The sequence below is a fragment of the Lissotriton helveticus genome, chromosome 6 (genome assembly GCF_964261635.1).
Source record: "Lissotriton helveticus chromosome 6, aLisHel1.1, whole genome shotgun sequence".
Taxonomy (NCBI): Eukaryota; Metazoa; Chordata; class Amphibia; order Caudata; family Salamandridae; genus Lissotriton; species Lissotriton helveticus.
The window spans coordinates 767324360-767349419 of NC_136067.1; the positions used below are offsets into that span (position 1 = coordinate 767324360).

At 42.6% G+C, this 25060-nt stretch overlaps 1 protein-coding gene across 5 annotated transcripts in view; it reads left to right on the forward strand.

Moving 5' to 3' along the window:
• Positions 1–25060, forward strand: part of MAP3K7 (mitogen-activated protein kinase kinase kinase 7) — a 323646-nt gene that overhangs the window by 120342 nt on the left and 178244 nt on the right. For all 5 annotated transcript variants that reach the window (XM_078648255.1, XM_078648256.1, XM_078648254.1 and 2 more), the window contains exon 7: positions 9300–9428. In XM_078648255.1, coding sequence (XP_078504381.1) covers positions 9300–9428 — 129 coding nt within the window. The remainder of the gene's footprint in view (positions 1–9299; positions 9429–25060) is intronic.

Genomic DNA, 25060 nt, shown 5'->3' on the forward strand with positions numbered 1-25060 from the left:
ATGAACTTCAGAATAAAAAACATTCAGATGAACATTTTTGTCTCTTGAATTCGTTGACAAAGAAATTGAACATTGAGGTCTTCATCCTCCGTGGGAGCACCCACAGGATTTTGTGTAGGAATCCCCTACACTCTCCTGATATTAGGCTACCTATATCTGGCCCATATACAGCTATCACATGAGCATGGCATCTTTTATTGTCTGTACTTAACTCTCCTGAGTATTGGTCTGAAACTCTTTCTTCTTATGTCCATCAAAAGGGGCACACACCTAGAATATGTTCTATTGTTTCTTCCTTAGTATGTCGCAAACTGCATTTCCTTTTGGTACTTTTAGAGCGTGTCTGGGACCCTTCCAGTTGCATTAATGGTCTGATTGTCTCCATTGCATGCGTTAACAATTGGAAGCCCAACAGAAAACAACTTCCCTTTCTCAAGACATACTTCTACTATTACACTGAATTAGAAATGCTGCATTTGAAAGCGGAGACTGCTTGGGGTGTGGGACTTCAAAATAGTAAACAGCAAAAAATAATAATACACGAGTGGCAACGCTTCTACCGTATCAAAGTATTAAATCTCTCGGAGTCATTATCACCGGCAATTACAGCAGAGGCAGTCCTACCAGCAAAAACTACAAACCAGGGAAAGAAGTAGTAGGGCACCTAACATGTCAATAGGTAATCATTTGGCTGGGGTGAAGCCGCAGATCCTGTCTTCCATCATTTTGTGTCAGTATATCCTGAAGAAGGTAACAGATAATCATTTCCTTGAGTGACAAAAGATTACAAAACACAGATGAGTGCACAACAGTCAGCAATCTCAGACTTTCATGTTATCTTTACAAACGCATTGCCGACCTTCTTTCATACCTTTTCTTCACCTTTGGAAAGGTTGCTGCATGCTCTGATGGTTGAAGTATTGAGGGCGAGGGGGGAGATCTGGAGAAAATTAGACCTCATTTTGTCAGTTATGGGCCTGTCGCATGGGGTAAGCCACAAGAAAAACAACCCATCTCAAGATGAATAACTTTCCTTAGTTTACTTGTATCTTTTTAGCAACCTTATCTGATGTGGCAAGTGCTCACGCCATTAAAGACTTCACTACTTACTGCCTCATTACTAAGCAGCATCTCAGTTGCACAGGTCAGCAAAGCAGCCACATGGAGTTTTGCTTAAACTTTCACAAGACGCTCTTGTCTTGAATGTGATTTCAGAGCTGATGCTCAAATAGGTAAGGCTTCCTGAGGAACCGGTTGACATAATGTGCAGTTTGCTAGTTTAAAGGGATTGGCTTGCTAATCTCTTCAGTGGCTAAGGGCATGAACGATTATCCCATGCAGGACCTGCTTCCATGGTCGTATTGATTGTGCCAGCCCCCGCTGCCTGTGCAATATGTTTCCCAGTCCCTTCAGGATTAGGCCGTGGGTCTGTAGAACAGCAGGCCGACCATCAGGGACAATGTTCCTCCCAATGTCCCTCATCTCTGGTATCAACTGCAAAATCCCTTTAGGGCACTCGTAGCGGGGCAGGATCAGCCACGTCCTGCCTGGGTGTCAAAACAACTAATCTGACAAATGGGTCTTGCAGATTGTCCACTCTGCCTTTTCTATTTGACCCACCACACCGGCCACCTACAGCGGATCTATATTTCTCACAAAACGGGAAGGACACAAATATAAAAACTAAATCAGACTAACCTAAAGAGGGAGAAAAAGACCAGAAAAGAAGAAAAAGAGAGATTGGCCCACTTCATTCCTGACCTAAGCAATCCACATTGGTAAACCACTAAGAAACACACTATTGGAAAACCCTTAGGATTTTTAAAATTGCCCTCACCCGCTACATAGTGACATGCTTCATCATAGGGGTGCTAACACACCCTGGAGCAGGCTAACATTCAGGGTGGAGCAATATTGTTTTCAAACAAAATTATTTCAAACAAGGGATGACCACTGCAGAAAACAAATTAAGTTAAAATTGTCTAAGTGGGTACCCGCCTATATTTTATTATGGGTCCCACTTGGCAGGAATAAAAACACTCTAAATGGGTATATATGAGAACCAACAACTCCATTACCCTATCTGCTGTACCAACATGTTTCAGTCTATCACAATCGCCCAACAGGTTCAGAAGCCTTCCTCAGCATACAGATCCCTTATAATTTGTTGGACTCTGTTCTAGTCTTAGAACCTACAGCGGATCACCTGTCTTAGAATCTCTTGCCCGTTTGTACCAGAAAGTGCAGGCTCCTTTGGCCAAACGTACTATAAAGAGGTCCAGCATTGGAAGTAGGGACCGACTGCTATTCCCATTACTTGTTCTGAACAAAAGACAGAGTTCTGCGTCCTGTTCTATACCTTCGACTTCCCAATGCCTTCTTACGCATAGATACATTCAAGATGCTCACTTTGACCCAGATTCTTCCTGCCTGTCTGTTCAAGGACAGAGGTCAAATGTTAGTTTTTCTTTTCACTAATTGCTGCTTATCTTAGCCTTGAAAATGGTGATTACTTTTCTTTCTCTTGATGCAGTTAAAGGTTTTTGTCAAGGGAGCTGTCTGACATGCATTGTGAAACAAAAGGCTGTAAGATGTCAGATTTGTTTCTATCACACAACATTTAAATAGCTAATAAATGAATAGTACGAATATTCAAAATGTATCCGAATTTACGAAAGCACTTTACTTGTAATATACATAATTCAAAAGCGTGATGCAAACAAAGATTTAAAAAGGGGCAAAACAAATAAGAACACTTTACTTGATAAAGTGCATATGACGAATATTTACAGAAACTCTGCATGCTGCATGTCCCTGGGAATTGTTTTGGTCTTTTCAATGGAAAATCTGCTGATTGCAAATGGGTGTGCTATCGCTTCATGCTTTCGTTATGTATTTATTAAAAAGTGATCATTTATAAACATGATTTGAGAAACCTTCCTACCCATCCCTGATGACAATGATGTTAATGAACTAAGGGGTAAGTCGGGGTCCATATGTATCCTATATGTAGCTAGATTTGTATTCTATATGGAGCAAAAGTTTAGTCTATTAATTCAAACAAAAGAGTTTTTTCTACAGCAAACATGCTGAACTCGCACAGTTGAATGTGCTCTAACTAATGAAGAAAATGGCATCTCAGTGAATTAAAATATTTGGCCGTGATCGCATAATTTGAAACCATTTTATGGTTCAAGTGCCTTACAATTAGGGCGCGTAAATTATTTAAGTCAATAGACCTGCAGGTCTAGTAAAAGTATTATGATTTTTCGAGACCTGGCTTTTCTAAAGGTAAATATTCACGTATATGAAAGTGATCCAGAATCCCAATTGTGGACTGTACTCTACAGTGCTTATGACTTTCCTGGATGAGAACAGAATACTGTACTTGGATTGTGTTTTGATCACGAGAAGGCCTCTAGTGCCTCTAACAACTTTTGTGTTGCTGTCTCAGACCTGGATAAAACATTGTCATTTGTAAAGAAAGGTGGGCTGTAGAAAGAACTCATTAACCACCAAATGTCTTTCACTGCTACCTTTTAAATGACAACTCTAAGCTTTTTCATATCCAAATTAAGCAACTTGGGGGACAGAACGCTTCTTTGAGTCACTCTCTTCAGGCCTACAAAATTCTCATCCAGCTGACCCGACTTGACTTCCCTGATGTTCATAGTATTTGATTTGCAAGCAACTGGAATGTGTAGGGAAGTGGGTTTCTGTGGCAGTAACCGCCCCCCACTTTTTGCCTGATACCTGATGCACTTTTCCTTGGTGTTCCCTGGGTCCCTGCCAATCAGGTACCCAAGGCCTGTGTTCCTTCCCTAAAAATTACACTAAAGCCTAAACCTAATTGGCATCTCTGGCCCCAGGTCAGCCCCTGGTAAATGGTACCCTAGGTACCCAGGGCACTGTGACCAGATAAGACCCCTAAGGGCTGCAGCACTTATTGTGCCACCCTTAGGGGCCCTGTACCCTGACACCCATACACTGACTTGACAGGCTGAGTGTCTTCGTACAGAACCAAACAGAGTCGACATGACACACACCACTGTGTGCCATGTCCACAAACACACTGCCCTGGCATATGTCAGTCCTCCCTCTAGCTGGGTGCCCTATGCCAGTGGTGTGGGCACCGGTGCATGAGCCCTGTGCCCCTACAGTACCCAGGGCCATTCCTGTGCACTGTAAGTGCATGATGCCATTAAGAGTATATGGTGCTGTGAGGTTGTCATTACGAACTCCATAGCACCATAAAGGCTACACTGAAGACTGAGAAGTTTGGTATCAAACTTCTCAGCACATTAACCCACACTGATGCCAGTGTGGGATTTCATGTAAAAAGCACTACAGAGGGCTTCTTGGAGATGCCCCCTGAAACCTAACCAACTACCAGTGTCCTAACTGAGAGGCTGCCTAGGCTGCCACACAGCAGACATGTTACTGGAACCCTGGGTAGAGAGCCATCCGCTCTCCTGGGCCTTCAACAATGCACATTCAGGGACGAGGTGCTAGGTCTCCTCCCCAGGATGGCCAGGGGGAGCTTCAAAGGCATGCCTTTGTGACCTTCTCCAGGCCCCTTGCTGTACTCAGCAACTAGCCCCCACCGGTTCTGACCCTCACTCTGGCGGGAAAAACAAAGGAAGGGAAGGGGGTGTGCCAGCCGCTGCCAACCCCACCCCTCAGGTGGGGGAGGCGAGGTAAAGCACATCTCCGGGCTCCTGCCATCTTGAGAGGAGAGGAGCAGGATAAGGGGTGTACTCACCCCAGGACAGGGATCCATTGGTCCCTGCCCTTACCCTACCTGTAATGCACCTAAATTCAGTATTTAGGGGCACCCTGAACCTTCCTTCAGCTGATCCAGATTCCGATACAAGAAAGAAGAACAAGAAACAAGAAGACCTGCTGTGCAGCTGCTAAAAAGAGGAAGACACCAACTGATTTGGCCCCAGCCCTACAGGCCTGGCGACCCTCGAACTTGCTCCTGCTAAACCCCGGCGTCTCCAGTGATCAGCAACGTCAAAAATCCCAGAGGACCTGACTGCCTTGTGACTCTGACTACCTGGGTCTCCCACGAGCAGTGGCACTGCTCAAAGCAAGTAACAAGCCCTGGCATCAGCCCGGAACCGTGAACCCTGCACACTCTGCACCCGCCAAGCCTGGCCTGTGCTGGAGTGAACCAACGCCACAAGGATGTCCCCCCGGTGATTGTGACCCGAAGTCCAGTGCCCAAGGACCCTCCTCGACGACCCTGACAACGCCTGCAGCCTCAGAACGAGGGACCCCCCTTCCGCGACCGGCTGAGGGTAAGATTTCCCGAAGCCAAAAGACACCCTTACACCCGGCGCCCCACGGCCTCCTGTTCCTAACTCCTGGGTGCCCACCCCTCCTGCAGCTTCCCAACTTACCTCTCGAAGTGGTGGTCGCACCTGAAGAATCTTCATCCCCGAGCCTGCAGCCTTTGTTCAATTTCCAGCTTTCCCATTGAATAACATTGAGTGCCCGACGGCTCAAAAGCACCCTGCACCTAGTTGCCCGAGTGCCCCTGGGAGTGCAGCCTCTATCCTATCTCACTTCCCCACTTGCCCTGAGTAAGTGACCAGGAGCCCAGCTCCAACAGGTGCGTGCCCTGCTAGCCAGCTGCCACCAACCAAGGGCCACCTGCCTTCCTTAGGATAACATTGTGCCTAACTCACTCTGCACCTGGCTGCCCCTGTGCCGCTGAGGGTGTAACAACTGTACTTACCTGACACTGGGGGAGCCCTGAGTTTATGCCCAGAACATTACCTCTGCCAGTGGAGTACTTACCCAAAATCCGATAACTCACTTTTCTTCCATGCGGTAACATTGACTGGTTTCACTTGCAAATTCTTCTAAGTGTGGAGTTTTGAAACTTTAAAATATTCGTCTAAAATCAGCCGAAATGAGGAAACGAAAATACTCACCTGTTATCAGGAGAGAACCCAGTGCTGGATCTTGGTGCCCAGCACTAACCCTGAAAAGTAATTACAATCGTACTTACCGCTAACTCAATTTTCTCCCATAGAAAACCAATGACTCGTTTTCTGTGAAATTTCTTGTCGATTTTTGCAAACTACAAATATTCTTTAAAAATCGTACAAACTATAAAACCGTAATTACTTTCCTGTTTTAGACAGATGTCCCTGTGCTGAACCTAGGAGTCCAGCACTGGATTACAAAAGTAACAAGAACATACTTTAGTGTTGATTTTACAAACCTACAAATATTCGTTAAAAATTGTGTGTATAACAAAAACACAATCTTTCAACTGTTTACAGGTGGTGCACCAGTGCTGGATCTAGGATTCATCCCTGAGCTAGAAAGAGTAACCATAACCACACTTACCTGCTAAGTGAATTTCTTCCATATGAAATAATTTACGTTTTTCTGTGAAATTTATTTTGTCAATTTTTTCAAATACCACAATATTGCTTAAAAATCGCTATTGTGACTTAATCAATTTTGCTCAACTGGGTACAGTACATGTCCTAGGACTGAATCTAGGATCCAGTCCTGCAGTTCGAAAAGTAATCCTAGAAGTAATCTATTGCCTTCTTTTAGAAATTCCCATTGAGCTTAGTGTGTTATTGTGTTTGAAATTGGGTTGCCTATGGCAACAACTGTAACTATCCTCTTCCAAAGTCTATTGATAGTATTTATCTAAAAATAACTCAATTTGAGAAAGTATGTTTTCATACCTATTGTTGGTTCTAAAATAAAACAAGTATATATTTTTTAATACAAACCATTGGCCTAGAGTTCAGTTCTTGAGTGTGTGACACCATTTGCTGACTGAGTGTGTACAACAAATGCTTTACACTGTCCTCTGATACTGCCTTTCTGCTTGACCAAGCTACCACTTTAGAGAGTAAGGTTATATCTAACTTTAGCCTCTGCCAAACCTCTGGGGTCTGTGGACTCTGTGCACACTGTACCTATTTGGGAACAGTATATACAGAGCCACTTTCTCACAGAATGACACTATGTGTACAAGATCCCACCCAAAGTTAAAAAATTCTCCACCATAATCGCGCTGGGTACATAGAATCAAAGGTGATATAGGCGGTGTTGGGGGACCTTTTTTGATGCGTATTAATCATAAGTTCTAGAGGACAGTCTTGCTCTAATGTCATAAGACCTTTGCCAAACACTTTGTGTACGCACACCAACAAACCACGTGCTCCCATGATTCACCCGTTCCAGATGTTGATAAGCTAAAACCTTAAAGGGATCCATGATGTGTGTTGAAGAGAAGGATGAGGTGAAAAGCCTTATCTTATCTATGGTTATATTTTTTCATTTTAAAACAAAAATCAAACTACCATCACTGACAGCCACCTTAATTTGGCAATTTGGCACCTTTCCAAGACTCCAGTACAGAAAAGTATACAAATGAGGAATAAGTGGCTCAAAGCTAATACAGATACTTAACAAAATACCATATGCAGTCCATTGGACACATTTTAATATGCATAATACACCGGGGTTTCAAGAATATTTCCATTTAACACAAAGTTAAGTACTGCTAGCATAAACGGACTGAGTGGAGATAGAAACTTTGACCCAATTCTAATTATCCTTGGTGATGGGGGTGGATATTGTGACTATCATAAATAACGCCACCCCCGTAACTTCCCCAGTGTTTAGCTGATTCTGGTGTTATACCAGTCCTATACTATTGCTACGCATGCTGTACTTATATTTTTGTGAAGCTTATTAACATAGTTTCACAATACAAAAGCCTCATGCCTTTGTTGCTTGTGTTCTAAGAACGTGCCTCTGATGTTTGTCGTAAAACTGCTATACAGAACGGGTTTCAGCTGAAATGTTTCTATGTGCATTAGAACTATATGTTTAATCAGTTCATGGGTGTTAAGCTTTGTTACTTCTCCAAATCCCATCCCATTCCACAAGAGGCAAATTGTTTTTTCAGTTGAAAGAATTATTTGGGTATCCATTAGATGATTTTCCTTTTCCTTTTAAAGGCACTACTGTTTAGACTGACCAGCTTTGCTGCTGCCTTGTAGACGTAATCCAGCAAACAGCCTTTCACTCAAATCTTTCCCCCTGTATTTTACTAATTGCTAATCTGTGCAAACCGTGCAAGTACGTGTCAAGTCAACAGAATTTGGATGAAGAGAATGTTTCTTTAGCACCTGTTTTGTTGCTACACGTGGGCTTATACAGTCATGTGACGCCAGCCTCACCGTCTTGTATAGTAAAGCTAATCAACAAGAGTTCTAATGTCAGGAGGTGTGGCAATGTGTGCGAAGTGTTATCCCCCAAAGGTAGGATGGAAAAGAGGTTTGTCAACATAGATGGAGCGTACATATTGCAGCTGCTGCTGAAACATAGCACGTATGAAAGGCACACAGTGACAAAACAAGGAGGAATATGGTGCCCCTGAGAATAAGCTCTAGCAATTCCAAAACATTTGTACATTATCTGTAGTGTTTTGAACACGAACCGCCAGACTTCAGTTGAAGTCCATGTCCATTGATATATTTTTGAAAGAACGCTATTTTGGGCCTGATGTATGATACCCGTTTGCAAACCAGGGTTGTGCAAACCGCACACTGACTGGTTTTAAAAGGGGATGCAATTTATGTACTAAATGGTCCTACTGCAAATTGTCCAATCTCATGGGGTTTCAAAACGACCTGTTTGTTGACTATTAGTTAGGCTGGTTAAAATGAGTGGCCCTCTAGCCTTGCAAGTCACAGCAGACCTCAGTCTCTGCAGTTCCCTTCCCACACAAAAAGCTTCAATAAAAAAAAAAAAACTTGTCCATTAAATGGACAGAAGCTGATTTAAAATTAAAATCATGGGGAGAAGGAATTAGAATGTTTACCAATGTTTGCTCCACCATACACCACCTCCCCCAACCCAAGTACACCCAGCACAGTTCCGAAGGGAACATTGTCACACTAAGAGAAGCCCTTTGTAAATCTGTTATTTCTACAACTCTGGTCATTGACTGAACAATGGTTTGCAACCACAGGCGTGGTCACAAGCTATTGAAACATACCTTTTTGACTCGTAAATAGTAGTCGACCACTGCTTTTGTGCCCCTTCACAGACCCATATGATTTTTGGAATCTGAGGGTTTGCGGCTCAACAGGTTTTGTACATAAGATACTTTGTGATGAAACATATTTTTGTAACTAAGTAAATTCACTGAGTGCAGTATAAATCATTTGGGTTTTGGTTTTGAACTTTCGCATACAAGTTGCTTCATTTCATTTCAAGTAATCATTTTGATGCTTTTTCTGTTTTTTTAGGCAGCAACTACAGTGAAAAATGTGACGTGTTTAGCTGGGGAATTATTCTTTGGGAGGTGATAACCCGAAGAAAACCCTTTGATGAGATTGGTGGTCCTGCTTTCCGCATCATGTGGGCTGTGCACAATGGTGGGTGATTAACAGCTTTTCATTGTAAATAAACTTGTTTACATATTACCTCCACTTACTGTTCTGTGTTTGTTCTTTGGTATGTCATGACATTTTCATTTAGTTTACATTGTAAAGATTTGGTATTTTCATAATGTTCTTGGAATGAATTGCCTTTTTTATGTGTTTTTTGTTTTAAGTTGAATATTTAGATTAATAACTTTTATGTAGCTTCTTTTTTCTCAGTTAAATCTATTGCACAGTTTATTGGAAGTCAATATATCAATGCCTTCAGAATTAAGGCTGGGTTGGTCCTGCCAGAAAGCAAACTCTTAAGCTGCATATCACAATGTATGTCAAGAGTAACCAAGTTAGTCGCTAAGCCTACTAAATTACGTGATTTTTTTGCAATCAAACACAAAATATCAATTTTGAAGTTATAGATTCATAAAATGCATTACATTGTAAGCAATAAAAGAATACATTAAAAATGAGTGCACACCAATACGATGGGTGCACAGCAAAAAGTTTGTCTTTAAAAAGTGCCATAAAAATGCGGTACGATTAAGTAATTCCAGAAGTCAAAAGATAGGCTGTCACTGTGGGTGTTTTAGATTTAAAATGTTTACTCTCGTTTTGCATGTCTCTGAATGTAATTTTATACACAAAAATCAAGATAAACCATGGTTAGCCAATAATGCTGACCTCACATTTTCTGCATTCTGAACTCTCTGTAGCGTTTAATTCTTTTTTGTTATGACATGCTATAATCCGACACAAAAAGAAAGTGGCTAGCATCTCAATCAAGCCTTTGAAGTGCCCTTTGTTCATCTTTCTCATATGAGGCTACTTGTGGCATCTCAAGTCTATATGCAGATTAGATGTTTGCAAAAACACAGCACCCAGAATGAGTTGTTTACTCCTGCCCTTCTTTTGGGTCCGGAGTAGGTAAAGGCTATTGTGCTAGATGCAGCTATTTCCACATCTCTTGCATCAGCCCATTTTTAGGATGCCACCATAACAATTGTTTTGCTACACTTGTTGAATTGCATTACTTGGTCCCAAGGATGGGATATGTATTTGCTGTAACACAGTCATTGTGTATCTGCAACAGAATTTTCAAGAATGTCTCCATCCAGCTGAAGTGTGCCCTTATATGTCCTACCTGTTAGTTTAAATTAAGTCTGTAACTGCATTAAATCATTCTAAGGATTGCATGTTTTCCAGTGCCATTCATACCAAATTCCTTCAAAGTTAAAAAGAAGGCACTGAAAGTAATGTTCTAAAGAGATTTAAAACTCCTTCAGCTGTCTATCACTGAGGTTTTACAACAAGAACATCCACAGATTCCTAAATCTTGGGGTACAAACATGAACATATTCTCCCTATAAACCTGTAATACCTACCTGATAGTACGAACACCAAGTTAGCTTGAATACTCAGAATTGCATGGCTGTACTGGTTGTTTATTTCCAGGTTTTGCAATTTGGGGAGTTCATGATACACTTTCCAAGAGATGACCATCAATGTTAAGTACTTTAAAGATTTTCTTGGTCTTTTTTTTTTTTTAAATATTTGTATTTGCATCAAGGGGAACAAAAAAACCAAAAAGAAGCAATAAATGTCTACATACAATTTAAGCAAGATCAATGAATTAACATATCCAAAGCAAGAGAATACATAAATCATAAGCACAGTAGAGGCCAACCACTAAAATACTACAAAAGAAAGAAAAAAGAGGAGAAAGAGACTGTTATTAAGATATTATTAATCCCCACATTCTGTCCACTTTCCGTTTTGTCTGTAAACCCCTTGTAGTAGCAAGAGCATGCTCCATATTATATATTTCCTTAACAAGGCTCCACCACTCCATAACCGTTGGGGTTTTTTTTTAACCCAAACTCTAGCAATAACCAACCTTGCACATGTAACTAAAATGTTCAGCAAATCACATAATGCACTATTACCCCCCGATATGCCCACCAACACATCCATTAATGAAAATGTAATAAAACTAGCAAGTCTATCAGAAACAACTTTAGTTACTCCATCCCAGAATTCAGTAAGATGCGGGCAGGAAAAGAACATGTGAATAATATCAGCTCCACTTAAATCACATTTTGGGCATTTCGTACGATCACTGAAGTTATTATTTGTTGCCCATTTAAGAATCCTCTCGGGGGTATAATATTTATTTATTTATTTATTTTATTTATTAGAAAGTTTTGTATAGCGCGAACAAGACCCGTGTGTATCAGAGCGCTTAACATAAAGGCAGATGTGAAAGACATATATATCAAACAGTTATATGGGCATAGGAACGAATAACATATGAGGGCGTATGAGAGAGACATATATATCACACAGTTATATAGACAGACAAATATGAGGTAGATGATAAGAGGTAGGTGATAAATCTATTCAATAGTGGATATGCTTCTATCATAAAAAATGAGTAAGCAAGTATGAATAGTTGGGTCGTTGACATTTCGTGACTAATCTTTTCTAGGTAGACATATAAATCAAACAGTTATGCTAACACCAAATATGAGGTAGATGATAAGAGGTAGATAATAAATAAAGTCAGGTGGAAAATATTTCTATCAAAGATAGAATGTGTAAACAAGTATGAAATTTAGGTCATTGCAGTTCGAGACTGATCAATTCTAGGTAGTGTATTTCTTCATCAGAAAGCTCTTTACTTCTCGCTTAAATGATGCCACATTTTGGATCTTCCTGATGCTAGGAGGAATTGAGTTCCATATTCTGGGGGCAGCTCCTGAGAACGCTCTGTCATAAGTTTTTTTCTTGCGGAAAAAGGCTGGACGAAGTAGAAATTCTTCAGTACTCCTCGCTGGTCGATTCCCACCTGATAGCTGGATTTTCTTCGCTAGGTATCCTGGGGTGTTGTGGTGTAGCGCTTTATGGGTGATACAAGCTATCTTCATTTGGATTCTTGCTTCATAGGGAAGCCAACGTAAAGCTTTCAGGTGTGGTGATATATGGTCGTATTTCCTGGATCCGGTGATAATTCTTGCCGCAGCGTTTAGGCATGCTTTCAATGGTGCAGTGGACATTTTTGGTAAGCCCGCTAAGGTGGAGCAGCCATATTCAATCCTAGAGATAACTAAGGATTGGATAGCCACTTTGAGATCCGCCTCAGAGATGAATGGTTTCAGTTTTCTTAAGTAGTTCAGGTGGAATCGAGCATTCTTGGCCATTGAGTTGATGTGGGCTTTCATGTCTAAATTCTCGTCCAGAGTGATTCCTAGGGATTTTGCTGACTTGATTAATGTTGGGGTGCAGTTCAGTGCAGTCAACACTTTCGTCCACTCCTTTATTTCCGTACGGCTCCTTGCTGGTGAGATTAGTAGGAACTCCGTTTTGTTGGCGTTAAGCTTCAGTTGGTTGGCAGTTAGCCATTGCAGAGCCATTTTTAAAGCCTTGTTCACTCGTTCCAAGTCTTTTAGGGAAGAGATCTTTAGATAAATTTGCGTGTCATCTGCATACATGTGATACGATATCTGTGTTTTTTGGAGAATTTCTGTAAGCGGCTCAACGTAAAGGTTAAACAGATCTGGGGATAACGTTGATCCTTGAGGGACTCCGATTGAGATAGGGCATGGAGGTGAAAGTGACTGGTTGACCAGGAATCGTTGTGATCTGTTCTGTAGATAATAGGTAATAAAGTTGGCATACGGTTTTAAACAGCTGTAGTTTAAGACTTGAAGATTGAACAGATACATTTAAGATATTAAGAGACGAAGTAATCAAATCTGATGGTACATTCATTGCCAGCTTTCTACTCCATTTCTCAGCTAATTTTGTAATATCGTTAGTATTATAGCCAGAAAAGATCTTATACCCTATGCTAATCAGGGCTTTATCTGCTTCTCTATAGATACAATTCCATACTTCAGAATCTGATACATGGTAAGCTCTAATTTTCTCACTAAATAATCCTTAATCTGATAGCATTTAAACCGAGCCACCTCCGGCAAGTTATAACACATCTTCAGTCGCTCAAATACCATAAATCCCTTGTGGTCATATAGATCACTCAATATTTTAATGCCAGAGTCTGATAGTAACCAACAAGCTGAATCCTGAAAAATTGCCGGTAAACCCGGATTACACCACAAGGGTGTTTTATAATGAAAGAGAGAGACCTTACTCCTAACCAGAATGGAGCGCCAAATATTAACTGTATCCTGTACCGTCTTAAACTTTACCCGTTTAAAGTAATTGGGGTCGTTTAGCTTATAAAGAAACATATTTGCATCCAGTCCTAAAAAAAATCATGGAAATATAAACATTTATCGGGGATCAGCAGGCTACGAAAGCGGGTCAAAAAAAGCCGACCAATAATAAAGTTTAATATCCGGAAGGGCAAGTCCTCCTTGATTAAAAGGAAGTTTAAGTGAAGACACAGCCAGTCGGACTTTCTTATACCCCCATATAAAACTTCTAATAATACCCTCTAGTCTAAGAAAATAAGAATTATTTACCCGTAAGGGAATCGAACGAAAAAGATATAAATAATTTGGTAATATTTTCATCTTGACCAAATTTATTCGGCCAATAATGCTAAGCGGTAGCTTATGCCACTTCTTGAATAGCACAGCAGTCTCTTTTAGTAATGGTTCATAATTCAATGCCACAATTAAATCAATATTCGAGGAGATTTTTACCCCCAAATAAGTTGCTACATCACATATCCCTGAAACCGGGGCTGATGGTTGATGATTCATAATAATCTGAGTTTTGCTGGTATTGAGTCGATAGCCTGAAACTAAGCCATATTTCCCTGCTTCTGCTATAATACCCTTCATAGCTTGAAACACATTGGTAGAAAAAACTGCAACATCATCTGCATACACAGTAATATCAAGAGAGTTTGAACCATTTAAAAAAGGGCAAATTAAAGCCTGGCTCTGAAGTGCAATCAAAAAAGGTTCCATATCCAAAGCAAATAGCAGGGGTGACAAAGGACACCCCTGCCGCGTCCCTCTCCTGATTGAAAAAGTAGAGGAGCAATTTCCCATGTAACATACCTTACCCATAGGATTATCATACAGCGATTGGACCCATCTCAAGAATTGGCCTTTGATACCAAACGCCTGCAATGCAGCCCATAAAAAGCCCCACCCCACTCGGTCGAATGCCTTCTCTGCATCTAATAAAATCATACAGAGTGGGGTTAACTGGGTCCGTGCAGCATCAAAAGCAGAGATGGCCATATTAATATGTGCTGTGGTATCTCGTTTTGAGATAACCCCATGTTGCTGGGAAGATACAAGCTGAGACATTAATGGTGCCAACCTAGTTGCCAGTGTTTTTGCAAAGATTTTAGCATCACTATTAATGAGCGAGATTGGTCTATAGGAGCCTCTCTCCTGAGGCGGTTTGCACTTTTTAAAAAAAATAATAATTTGGGTGAGGTTCCAAGACTTTGGTGCCTGCTCCCCATTGCCAATAGCCTGAATCACTTTAATTAATAGCGGTATCAATTCCTCCATACAGTATTTAAATAATTCCAAAGGAATAGAGTCCTCACCTACAGCTTTGCCAGCTGCTAAGGAGTTGATAGCATTTCTAATTTCTGCCGTTGTGATATCTGCCGCAAGTTGATCAGATTGTTCAGGCTCCATAGTTTTGACTCTATTTACCGCAATGTAATTTTTAATATTATCCTCCGTGACTACGGTTTCTGGTGTATAAAGATTTTGATAGAACAATGCAAACTGTTGCAATATTAATTTGGGATCTAAAAACAATTGGTTATTATCCCCTTTAATTTCCTTGATAAAATTCTGAGATCGATCTTCAGCCACTTTATAAGCTAAGACTTTACCAATCTTATCGCCATTTTCATATTGGTCAAGTTGATATTTCTTTAATTTACTAATACTCCTTGCCCTAAGAAGATTTTTTAAAGCTGCTTTAAGTTCAATTAGTTTGAAGCTTAACATATCCAAATTAGTTACCTCAATTACTAAAGCTTCAGATATTTGAGGTTCAATATTGAGTATTTCCGCAAGCATTTTCTCATTTTGGCATCGGCGCTCTTTATTTTGCGCCATATAAACTGCTGTGTGAATCCCCGTATGCTTGCCTTACATGCATCCCATACTGTCAAAGGTCGAGCAGAATACGTATTTATATCAATAAATTCCTTTATATGCTCTTTAAGTTGCTTCACAAAATTAAGATCCATGAATAAATATCTGGGAAATGAAAAAAGGCGAGGAGAAGGTCTCACTGTTGTAACCTCAAATGTTAAAAGGATCGGATTGTGGTCCGAGGTTACCCTTGGACAAATTGCTATAGAGCTAGTTCCAAGAATAGAATCTGGGACCCAAACCATATCTAGGCGTGAGCATAATTTATGTGCTGCGGAATAGTACGTGTAGCTGGCTATATTAGGGTATAAACATCTCCAAGCATCTTTAAGAAGATGGATTGCTGCAAGATCTATAATTGCAGCCCTAGTTTTCCTCATTCTCTGAAACAAGCTTTTTCTGGTAGTATCTAGATTATAATTCATAATACAGTTAAAGTCTCCAAGCACAATGTATTCCCCACCCCATGCGAGCAGTTCCATATTAATCTGGTCAATAATTTTTGGTTCATCCTGGTTTGACGCATAAACCCCACATATTGTATAATTACAGCCTTCCAGTATTATCTGTACGATAGCTCACCTGCCCGTATCAGTTAATGTTCTACGTATTTCAACCTTCAGATGTTTGTTTTAGTATTGATCAAACAAAGTGGAATCCACTCAGAAAGTGGTGGTGGTCCCTAAAGTGATGGGGAGCACACAGTGTTGTTTAAATGCCCCTCACACACCAACAGGCCCCTTGGTGTCATGCTTCATCATCGGGGCCTTCGCACCCCTCTACGGGATGCGGCGTGCTACGACTCACGACTGCGTAGGAGCGCTTGGTAGTGAACTATGTGAGGGAGTGTGTTCTAAGGGAAAATGTGAGTGAAGTGAGGTAAAAAGTGAGTTATTTAAAAAATACCTGGCGCGTAGGGAAAAAAAAAAACATTATTTATTATGTCCTCGGCTGGTATTATTAAAAGGTGCAAAGTGAGGTTGTAGAAATACGAATTAGGGTATTACAACCGCTTCAAAGTGTCAACATGTTTCGGAGCGCAAGGGCTCCTTCTTCAGGACAAGGATATGCACATTATCCTCACCTTACTCACATGAAATGTAAAAGTGGTAATATTAAATTAGAAATGTGTAATGTACCTAACAATGTTTTATGTATAGGTAAGTTCAGTTGCGCCCAATAGGCGTTGTAGAGAACCTGTGAAGAAAAGATACAATAAACATAATAGTCTAACGTTCAAGAACTAAGGAAAAAACGGTTTTCTTAGTATATAAGGGTAAGTAGTAGAACCCAAAATGAAGTTCAAAACCCTGTAAAAAAGACATTGGAAAAAAGACATACACAACAACATATACACATACAACTACAGTGCAAATGCTCTCCCTGTTTGGATGGAAAGGAGGGAGAGGGTGATTAGTTAAAGGCTTACTTTTTGTTCTCAGTCTGATAACCTCATGAGCCTATGCGTGGTATTGGGGGGATCCTTCCATACTGCTTAGTAAAGCAACCTAGAGAGTATTAAATAGCGGGTTTTAGTTTGTTGAAAGCACAAGGTATAAAATGTACCAAAGTTGTCCCAGCTTTTCTAAGCCTACTCACGGTTACTGCATAGCTAATCGCCTGCCTTCCCCTCAACGCTGCTCCGAAGAAGTGAGGGTAGGTTGTGGCGGTTTCCTATTTATACTCTTCTTAAACTAGTTAGTGAGGAAGATTGAATAATTGAAATCGGAAAGGCTGCCCAAATACGGAGTTAATCAGCCCTCTGGCGCCTGACGAGGAGCATGACGGCGAACCAAGCGTCTACGAGCAAGAGGGGAACCTAGTAATCAACATAACTCCATGGCCCCTCACTGAGTTGCAACAAAGGGTACTGAATAAAGGCTTGGGATACGTCCCTACCAACAAACCTGACATGTTCCTACTGCATAAAGAAATGCAGGACTTTATAAGAACTATCAAATTAAGGGCCTTCTTCAAAGATAAGGAACCCTCTTTGGAAAAATCAGACACAGGGTTAAAACCTAGGTCGACTTTCACACCACTGGACAACCAACTTCCGGTGGAGGTACTAGCATTTGAGAAAGCTATCATGCAGGAACTTAAGAATGTGGACACCAAACACAGGGTGTTCCAGAATACTAGCAAACTGGAGAATGAAGCAATAAGGGAACTGAGACTTAACAAAAACCTTACCATAAAACCTGCAGATAAGGGTGGAGCGGTGGTTATTCAAACTACCACAGCCTATGACAGGGAATGCAGAAGACTCCTCTCGGACAGTAGGAACTACCAGGGCTTAGTTGAAGACCCTACCGAGTCCTTGCGAATACAAATAGGAGGGATGATTGAGGAGGCCCTCGCGCATGACTGGTTAACTAAAAAAGAATCAGAGTTCTTGGTTCAGAAGAATCCCCGCATTCCATATTTCTACACTATACCAAAAGTGCATAAAAATCTTGAGAACCCACCAGGACGCCCGATTGTGTCCGGCATCTCGTCAATTCTGGAACCATTGTCGAAGTTCGCCGATGCTTTTCTGAGACCTCTTGTACAGGCTACCGACACATATCTGAGGGATACCAAAGCGGTACTACAACTATTACAGAACCAGGCTTTTATTTTTTTTTTTTTAAACCTTTATTGTGCATAGCCAGCAAACAAATACGGGCCCACAACCACACAGGCCGGCCTCGAAAGCAGTCAATAGCACAAAAAGCACGGATAGTTCAATGCAGCAGTCCCCAAGAATATATAAACAGCAATTGTCCAAGACGCGGCCAAAGGAAAGCGGGACCACCAGGACGAGGAGAAATGAGGTTAATTTTAAATTTTAGTGGTAAGAAGGATCAGGTGCATTCAATCCATCGAAAACTATGGCAGGTAACCAACGAGTCATTAGCAAAACAAGGAGTAAAATAAAAAGCAACAAAGGATAGTGACCATCAGGATAATAGCACAATAACACAGTACATGTTGGCCATCGCCCGCCCCACGGACTCGGAACACCAAAACCATAGAAAACCAGAATCGAACACGGAGAAAGGAGGTGATATTACCCCAAAGCACCTAACAACCCTAAGGGAGGAAAGAAAAGGAAAAGGAGAAGACAAGAGAAAAAAGGCCCATAGAAACTGAAATTAAAGCAAACCCTTACCCCCCCCCCCCCACCCTGCACGTATGCGGAGGCTACGGCCTACCCCCCCCCCAGCTGCGCGCCTGTCGCCCAGAAACCGAACCCGAAATTTAGAACAGAAAGAAGAGAAGAAAAGAAGGAAAAACCTAATCCACAAAAGGCCGGAGGAGGGCCATCGAATTTCCCCAAAGCACCAGAATGTTGCATTCCGGCCGCCCGAACCCCGACCCCGCGACCAGTACAATACCCATCTTCGATTGCCCCGGCAGTCCATTAGTGTCCCAGCGATGCAAGTGAAACAGTCCCGACAGAATGGGGGGGGCGCTCTCAGCCCTGTCCCCTGCGATGCGAAGCAGCCACATAGTCCGGCCTCACGGTAGACATCTTGAAGGAGACAGGCGAACCAAATAACCCGACATGAATGGAGGGACGATCAATCAAGTCCATCAGAGACCCAGCAATGTAGGAGTCCGCGGCACAAACAAGAATAGCGCACATCTGCGATCTCCCGGGATCGGTAGGCCCAGTCAATAGGAGTCGCATCAGGATGAGAAATCGAGACACGCCAGGGACCTCGGGAGGAGAAGGAAAACATGGCGCCCAGCTACGCTGCTCCAGCCGCACCACACGTCCCGAAACTGCAGCCTGTTCCAAGGATAGTACAGCCGGCATCACGACCACGATAGGGTCTCGCACCTTCAATTTGCCAGTGAGAGCCGGAATGGAGGGACAACAGAGGGTAGCGTCAACAGTGTCCTGCTCCCGGCGGCGTCCACATTCAAGCAATGGTGCCACAGGGGAAATCAAAGCCAGCCGGTCTCCCAGCACACGAGCAGCCGAATGTAGAGCTTCTCCCAGAGTAGCCAAGGCGCACATCACGTCACTGAGCAGTACTGGTTCACCGTGATGAGAGAAATCAACAGTCCTCCGCACGCGGGGCAAACAAGGGCAGCACTGCCCGTCAAGCCATCCACCATTACCATCCGCAGCCAGCCGGGCACCACACAGATCCGAGTAATGGCGCCGCCAGTCTTGAGGCTCAAAAGAGGCACACTGCATGGGGACGGAATATGAGCGCTGGCGTGGGAGGACAGCCGTAGTTGCGGTGGCAGCCCAGGGTCCGCTGTACCAGGAAGGGAGAACAGTCCGTAAGATGGCGCCCAGTCGACTCGCAGGGAGACAAAGTATCAAATAGAGTCGCGGCCAAGGGAGAAACACGATACAATGTGTTCCCCGTAGCGGCGATGAGAGAGCCCCTAAAGCAAGTAAGCGCGCCACAGGGAGCAGGACGAAGCTTGCGTCACCGTGGATGGTCCACCGGCCACGGCGACTGTAGTAGCGAGCGAGGCCGGTCCCAGTCGAGAACAAAGACCTGGTGGCAGCCGCGCAGTGCGAGGCAGGGACGGAGACGCTTCAATCGTTGCACCGCCGGGATCCAGCAACAAAACACACCGATAGGTCCGGGGCCCCTTCCCGTTTCCGCCGATACTTGATAGTAGCAGGATAAACACAGGATTAGGCGGAAAACGGGAGAAAAGCAAGAGGGTCGGCGGAGCCGAGAGATCAGGCAGCCATCATGGTTGCTGGTTAGGCTCCTCCCTCCAGAACCAGGCTTTTGATCCAAATTCCCAGATGCTTCTTAGCCTTGATGTGGAGAGCCTCTACACGAGCCTCCCACATGATGAGACACTACAGATCATTGAGTAAGTACTCCATTCCTCCAATTGGAGATACCATACTCCCCGTAGTGTAGTGATGGAATGTATCTCACTAGCGCTTACAAAAAACTTTTTTGAATATGAAGGCACTTTGTTTTGGCAAAGCCATGGGACCAGTATGGGAAGCACATTTGACCCTAGTCTGGCGGGACTCTATGTCCACCACCTGGAAACTACCAAGATCCTCCACCCCAATAATCCTTTCAGGGGTAGGATCCATACATGGCGACGATATATATATGACGACATTTTGGTGATCTGGGAGGGGGATGAGAATTCAATCTCCGAGTTCATGCAGTGGCTCAACGACCAGAACTCATTCCTTAAAGTCACCCACCAAATGTCTAACAGGACTATGGTTTTCCTGGACCTGAACATATATCATGAGACAGGCCTCTTGAAAACAGAGACCCATTTTAAACCTATGGCCAGGAACTGTCTCCTCAGGTTTGACAGTTTTCACCCACGTCACCTGAGGGAAAATTTACCATACGGGCAGTTCCTCCGCCTACGTCGGAACTGCAGTGATATTGCAAAATATAAAAGTCAGGCGAAGGATCTCAGTAAAAAACTGAGACAAAGAAAATACCCTGACCCAGTGATCCATAAAGCTATGAAGAGAGCCAGGAACAACAACCGTGAGGCTCTTTTGGAAGACAACCCACATAAGGATGACCAGGTGGGAAGAACAGTCTGTGTTACCACATACAGCCCAGTAACCAACCAGGTTGCCAAATTGGTCAACAAACATTGGGGCATACTTTCAAGTGGTACTCTATCACTGGAAAAACCACTGTTTGCACACAGACGGGGCAGGAACTTAAAAGACATGCTTGTCCATACAAGACCCTCTCCACTCAGAGAAAAACAGACAAGACTACAAGGGATACAGGGCCACCACCCATGTGGTAACTGCAACAGCTGTCACCTTACAACAAAAAGCCAAACTCTTACCTTTTCCAATGGCACTAGTTGGGAACAACGTACTTTCACTAATTGCAACAGCAAGAATGTTGTGTACTTGATCACATGTCCGAGTAGAAAGGAGTATGTGGGAATGACAACGAGATCAGTGAGAATAAGGATTAACGAGCACAAAAGTAATATCCGATGCAAGAAGTTAACAACTAAAATGTCAACCCACTTCCTGGAACACCAACACTGTGTCAATGAGCTTCAGTGGACGGTCATCGAACAGTTACCTTCAGAGGTAGGACTCCTGGAAAAAGAGCAACGGTGGGTGTTCCGCCTTGGGACCGACATCATCGGCCTCAATGACTCAATTCCATGGAATCTTTTACGATGAACACCATCTCATATAACACTCAGTGTTTTGCAGTATATAGACTGGGCACAACCAATTGGTCTTGATACAAGCCCACTATCCACCTCCTGCCACTGCTAACACTGGGTTTCCTGAGCCCCCTTGCTATTCCAGATACCCTCTTTAGAAATATTCCATCAAGCAATTTGTTTATTTATTTGCTACTGTTCTGAGCCTCTCAGTTAGACCCAGCTGTCTCTCCGAATGTTGTGTACTTGCTCATAATCTTGCCCGAGTATTAATTGTCCGGAGGCATTAACACCACTCTCCTCCTAGCACTGTGCGCGCGATCAGCGTAAGTCCTCCGCACATGCGCGCTTCCCTCTCGGTTCGCGCATGCGCAGTAACAACTTTTTTTGTTGTTATACGTACGCATGCGCGGCCGCTACCGGCACTACATCCAGTCGGTCGCGCAATACCGGATCCAGAGGGCTGATTAACTCCGTATTTGGGCAGCCTTTCCGATTTCAATTATTCAATCTTTCTCACTAACTAGTTTAAGAAGAGTATAAATAGGAAACCGCCACAACCTACCCTCACTTCTTCGGAGCAGCGTTGAGGGGAAGGCAGGCGATTAGCTATGCAGTAACCGTGAGTAGGCTTAGAAAAGCTGGGACAACTTTGGTACATTTAATACCTTGTGCTTTCAACAAACTAAAACCCGCTATTTAATACTCTCTAGGTTGCTTTACTAAGCAGTATGGAAGGATCCCCCCAATACCACGCATAGGCTCATGAGGTTATCAGACTGAGAACAAAAAGTAAGCCTTTAACTAATCACCCTCTCCCTCCTTTCCATCCAAACAGGGAGAGCATTTGCACTGTAGTTGTATGTGTATATGTTGTTGTGTATGTCTTTTTTCCAATGTCTTTTTTACAGGGTTTTGAACTTCATTTTGGGTTCTACTACTTACCCTTATATACTAAGAAAACCATTTTTTTCCTTAGTTCTTGAACATTAGACTATTATGTTTATTGTATCTTTTCTTCACAGGTTCTCTACAGCGCCTATTGGGCGCAACTGAACTTACCTATACATAAAACATTGTTAGGTACATTACACATTTCTAATTTAATATTAACACTTTTACATTTCATGTGAGTAAGGTGAGGATAATGTGCATATCCTTGTCCTGAAGAAGGAGCCCTTGCGCTCCGAAACATGTTGACACTTTGAAGCGGTTGGAATACCCTAATTCGTATTTCTACAACCTCACTTTGCACCTTTTAATAATACCAGCCGAGGACATAATAAATAATTTTTTTTTTTTTTTTCCTACGCGCCAGGTATTTTTTAAATAACTCACTTTTTACCTCACTTCACTCACATTTTCCCTTAGAACATACTCCCTCACATAGTTCACTACCAAGTGCTCCTACGCAGTCGTGAGTCGTAGCACGCCGCATCCCGTAGAGGGGTGCGAAGGCCCCGATGATGAAGCATGACACCAAGGGGCCTGTTGGTGTGTGAGGGGCATTTAAACAACACTGTGTGCTCCCCATCACTTTAGGGACCACCACCACTTTCTGAGTGGATTCCACTTTTTGATCATATTGCCAAGGGAGACCAAATCCACTGACTCTCTCTCTCCCCCCTGTGGTTATATCTATGTTTTAGTATTGCCACCCCCCGGATTGAAGCATTGAATTCAGTACACACCATAATATCATATCCCAATTGATTAAGCAATTTTTTATCCTTATATGTCTCAGTAATAACCGCAATTTGAGGATTATACATCCTAAGTTCCTCATACACAAGCCTCCTTTTAACTCTGCTGTTTAAGCCCGCCACATTCCATACCAAACATTTTACTTGATACATTTTATAAAGTGTATTTATAAAGCCTCTACAATAAATCAAAGCAACCTTGCTATACCTCACATTTATATCGTTTTTTAACCCCCGATGCATTTTTTACCCCAAAGAATACCTCACCCTTCCCCACCCCTGCTTAGCAACCCACTACCCCTCCCCCTCCCTCCACCCCCCTACCCCATAACTACCTGCAGGTCCCCCCCATTGACCCAACTGCCGCTGTAATGGCAGCTAAAAAGCGGAGTCGACTGCCCCGAGGATCCGGGCATTCAAAACCACTCAAGCTCAAATATACAATACCGCGTATACCAGCCTAAGAATACCGAATACAAGCCCATTATATCAATAACATCACCTAAAAAAAAAAAAAGGGGCAAAGCAATAATACTTGCTTAATAGACAACAAAGTTCCCCTCGTGGAAGTCATGACCATCACCATTTTAAGCATTATTATGAAGAAGCAAACACTAGAATAAAAATAAAGCAAAAATAAAGCATTATTCTTCATCCATTTTTGTCTATTTTCCAATTAGCCTGAGCACGTTCCAGCTCATTCTCTTCCAAAAAATATGTGCGGCCATTCTTAACAACTTTCAATTTAGCTGGTTCTTGCAAAAAAGCCTGGCCACCTAGCTCCTTTATAGGATCAATATATTGTTTCAATTTCCAGCGTCGCTCCATTGACAATTTACTTAAGTCAGACCTCACAAAAAAAGAAATTGAATCAGTAGTGACTGGAGTGTTTGGTCTTGCTTTTAAAGAGATTGCCTGACGCAGCAGAAAATTTCCAATGCAGATCAGAATTGGCCCGGGATATTTACTATCTTTATTCCGTTGGAAAAGTGGAAGCCGATGGGCTCGTTGTATTTGCGAGTCCCAATCCCAGTCTGCTAGTTCCGGAAATGCTTTCTGAAATAAGCGGACGATAAATGTTCTAGGGTCGGCTCCCTCAATCCCTTCCGCAATACCAAAAATCCATAGATTTTGCCTGCGTTGCCGGTTTTCTAAATCCTCCAGTTGTACTTGCATTTGACTCATCAGGGCCTCATGTTTATTCACAGCAATTTCAGAGCGCAGTGACTTTTCCTCTGTTAAAACCACTCTTTGCTGAAGCTCCTCCACATCCTGGGATATAGCGCTAAGTTTACAAGACATTTGCTGCAGAGAAGACTGAGTTTTGTTGCTATCTTCCCTCATTTGCTGATAATGCGATTGGGCTTCCAGTTTTTGCTCATTTAACAATTGTAAAATCATCTGAAATGATGACGACACCTCCCCTTGAAGGGTCCAATCCACAGGCGGAGGTGTATTAATTTGAGAGGTATTCGTCGAGCCATTGAGGAACCCAGCAAATCGACCTGTCCACTAATGCCCCTGTAGAAGTAGGAATAAAAATAGGTGTAGGTGTTGGTGTAGATTGACCATTCTGGTTTACGGTAATTACATCAGCCATCACCTTTGCAGGGCCCTCGGCCCTAATTAAATCCATCACCTCACTAGGATGACTAATGTCCCCTGAAATACCAACTCTGTAGGA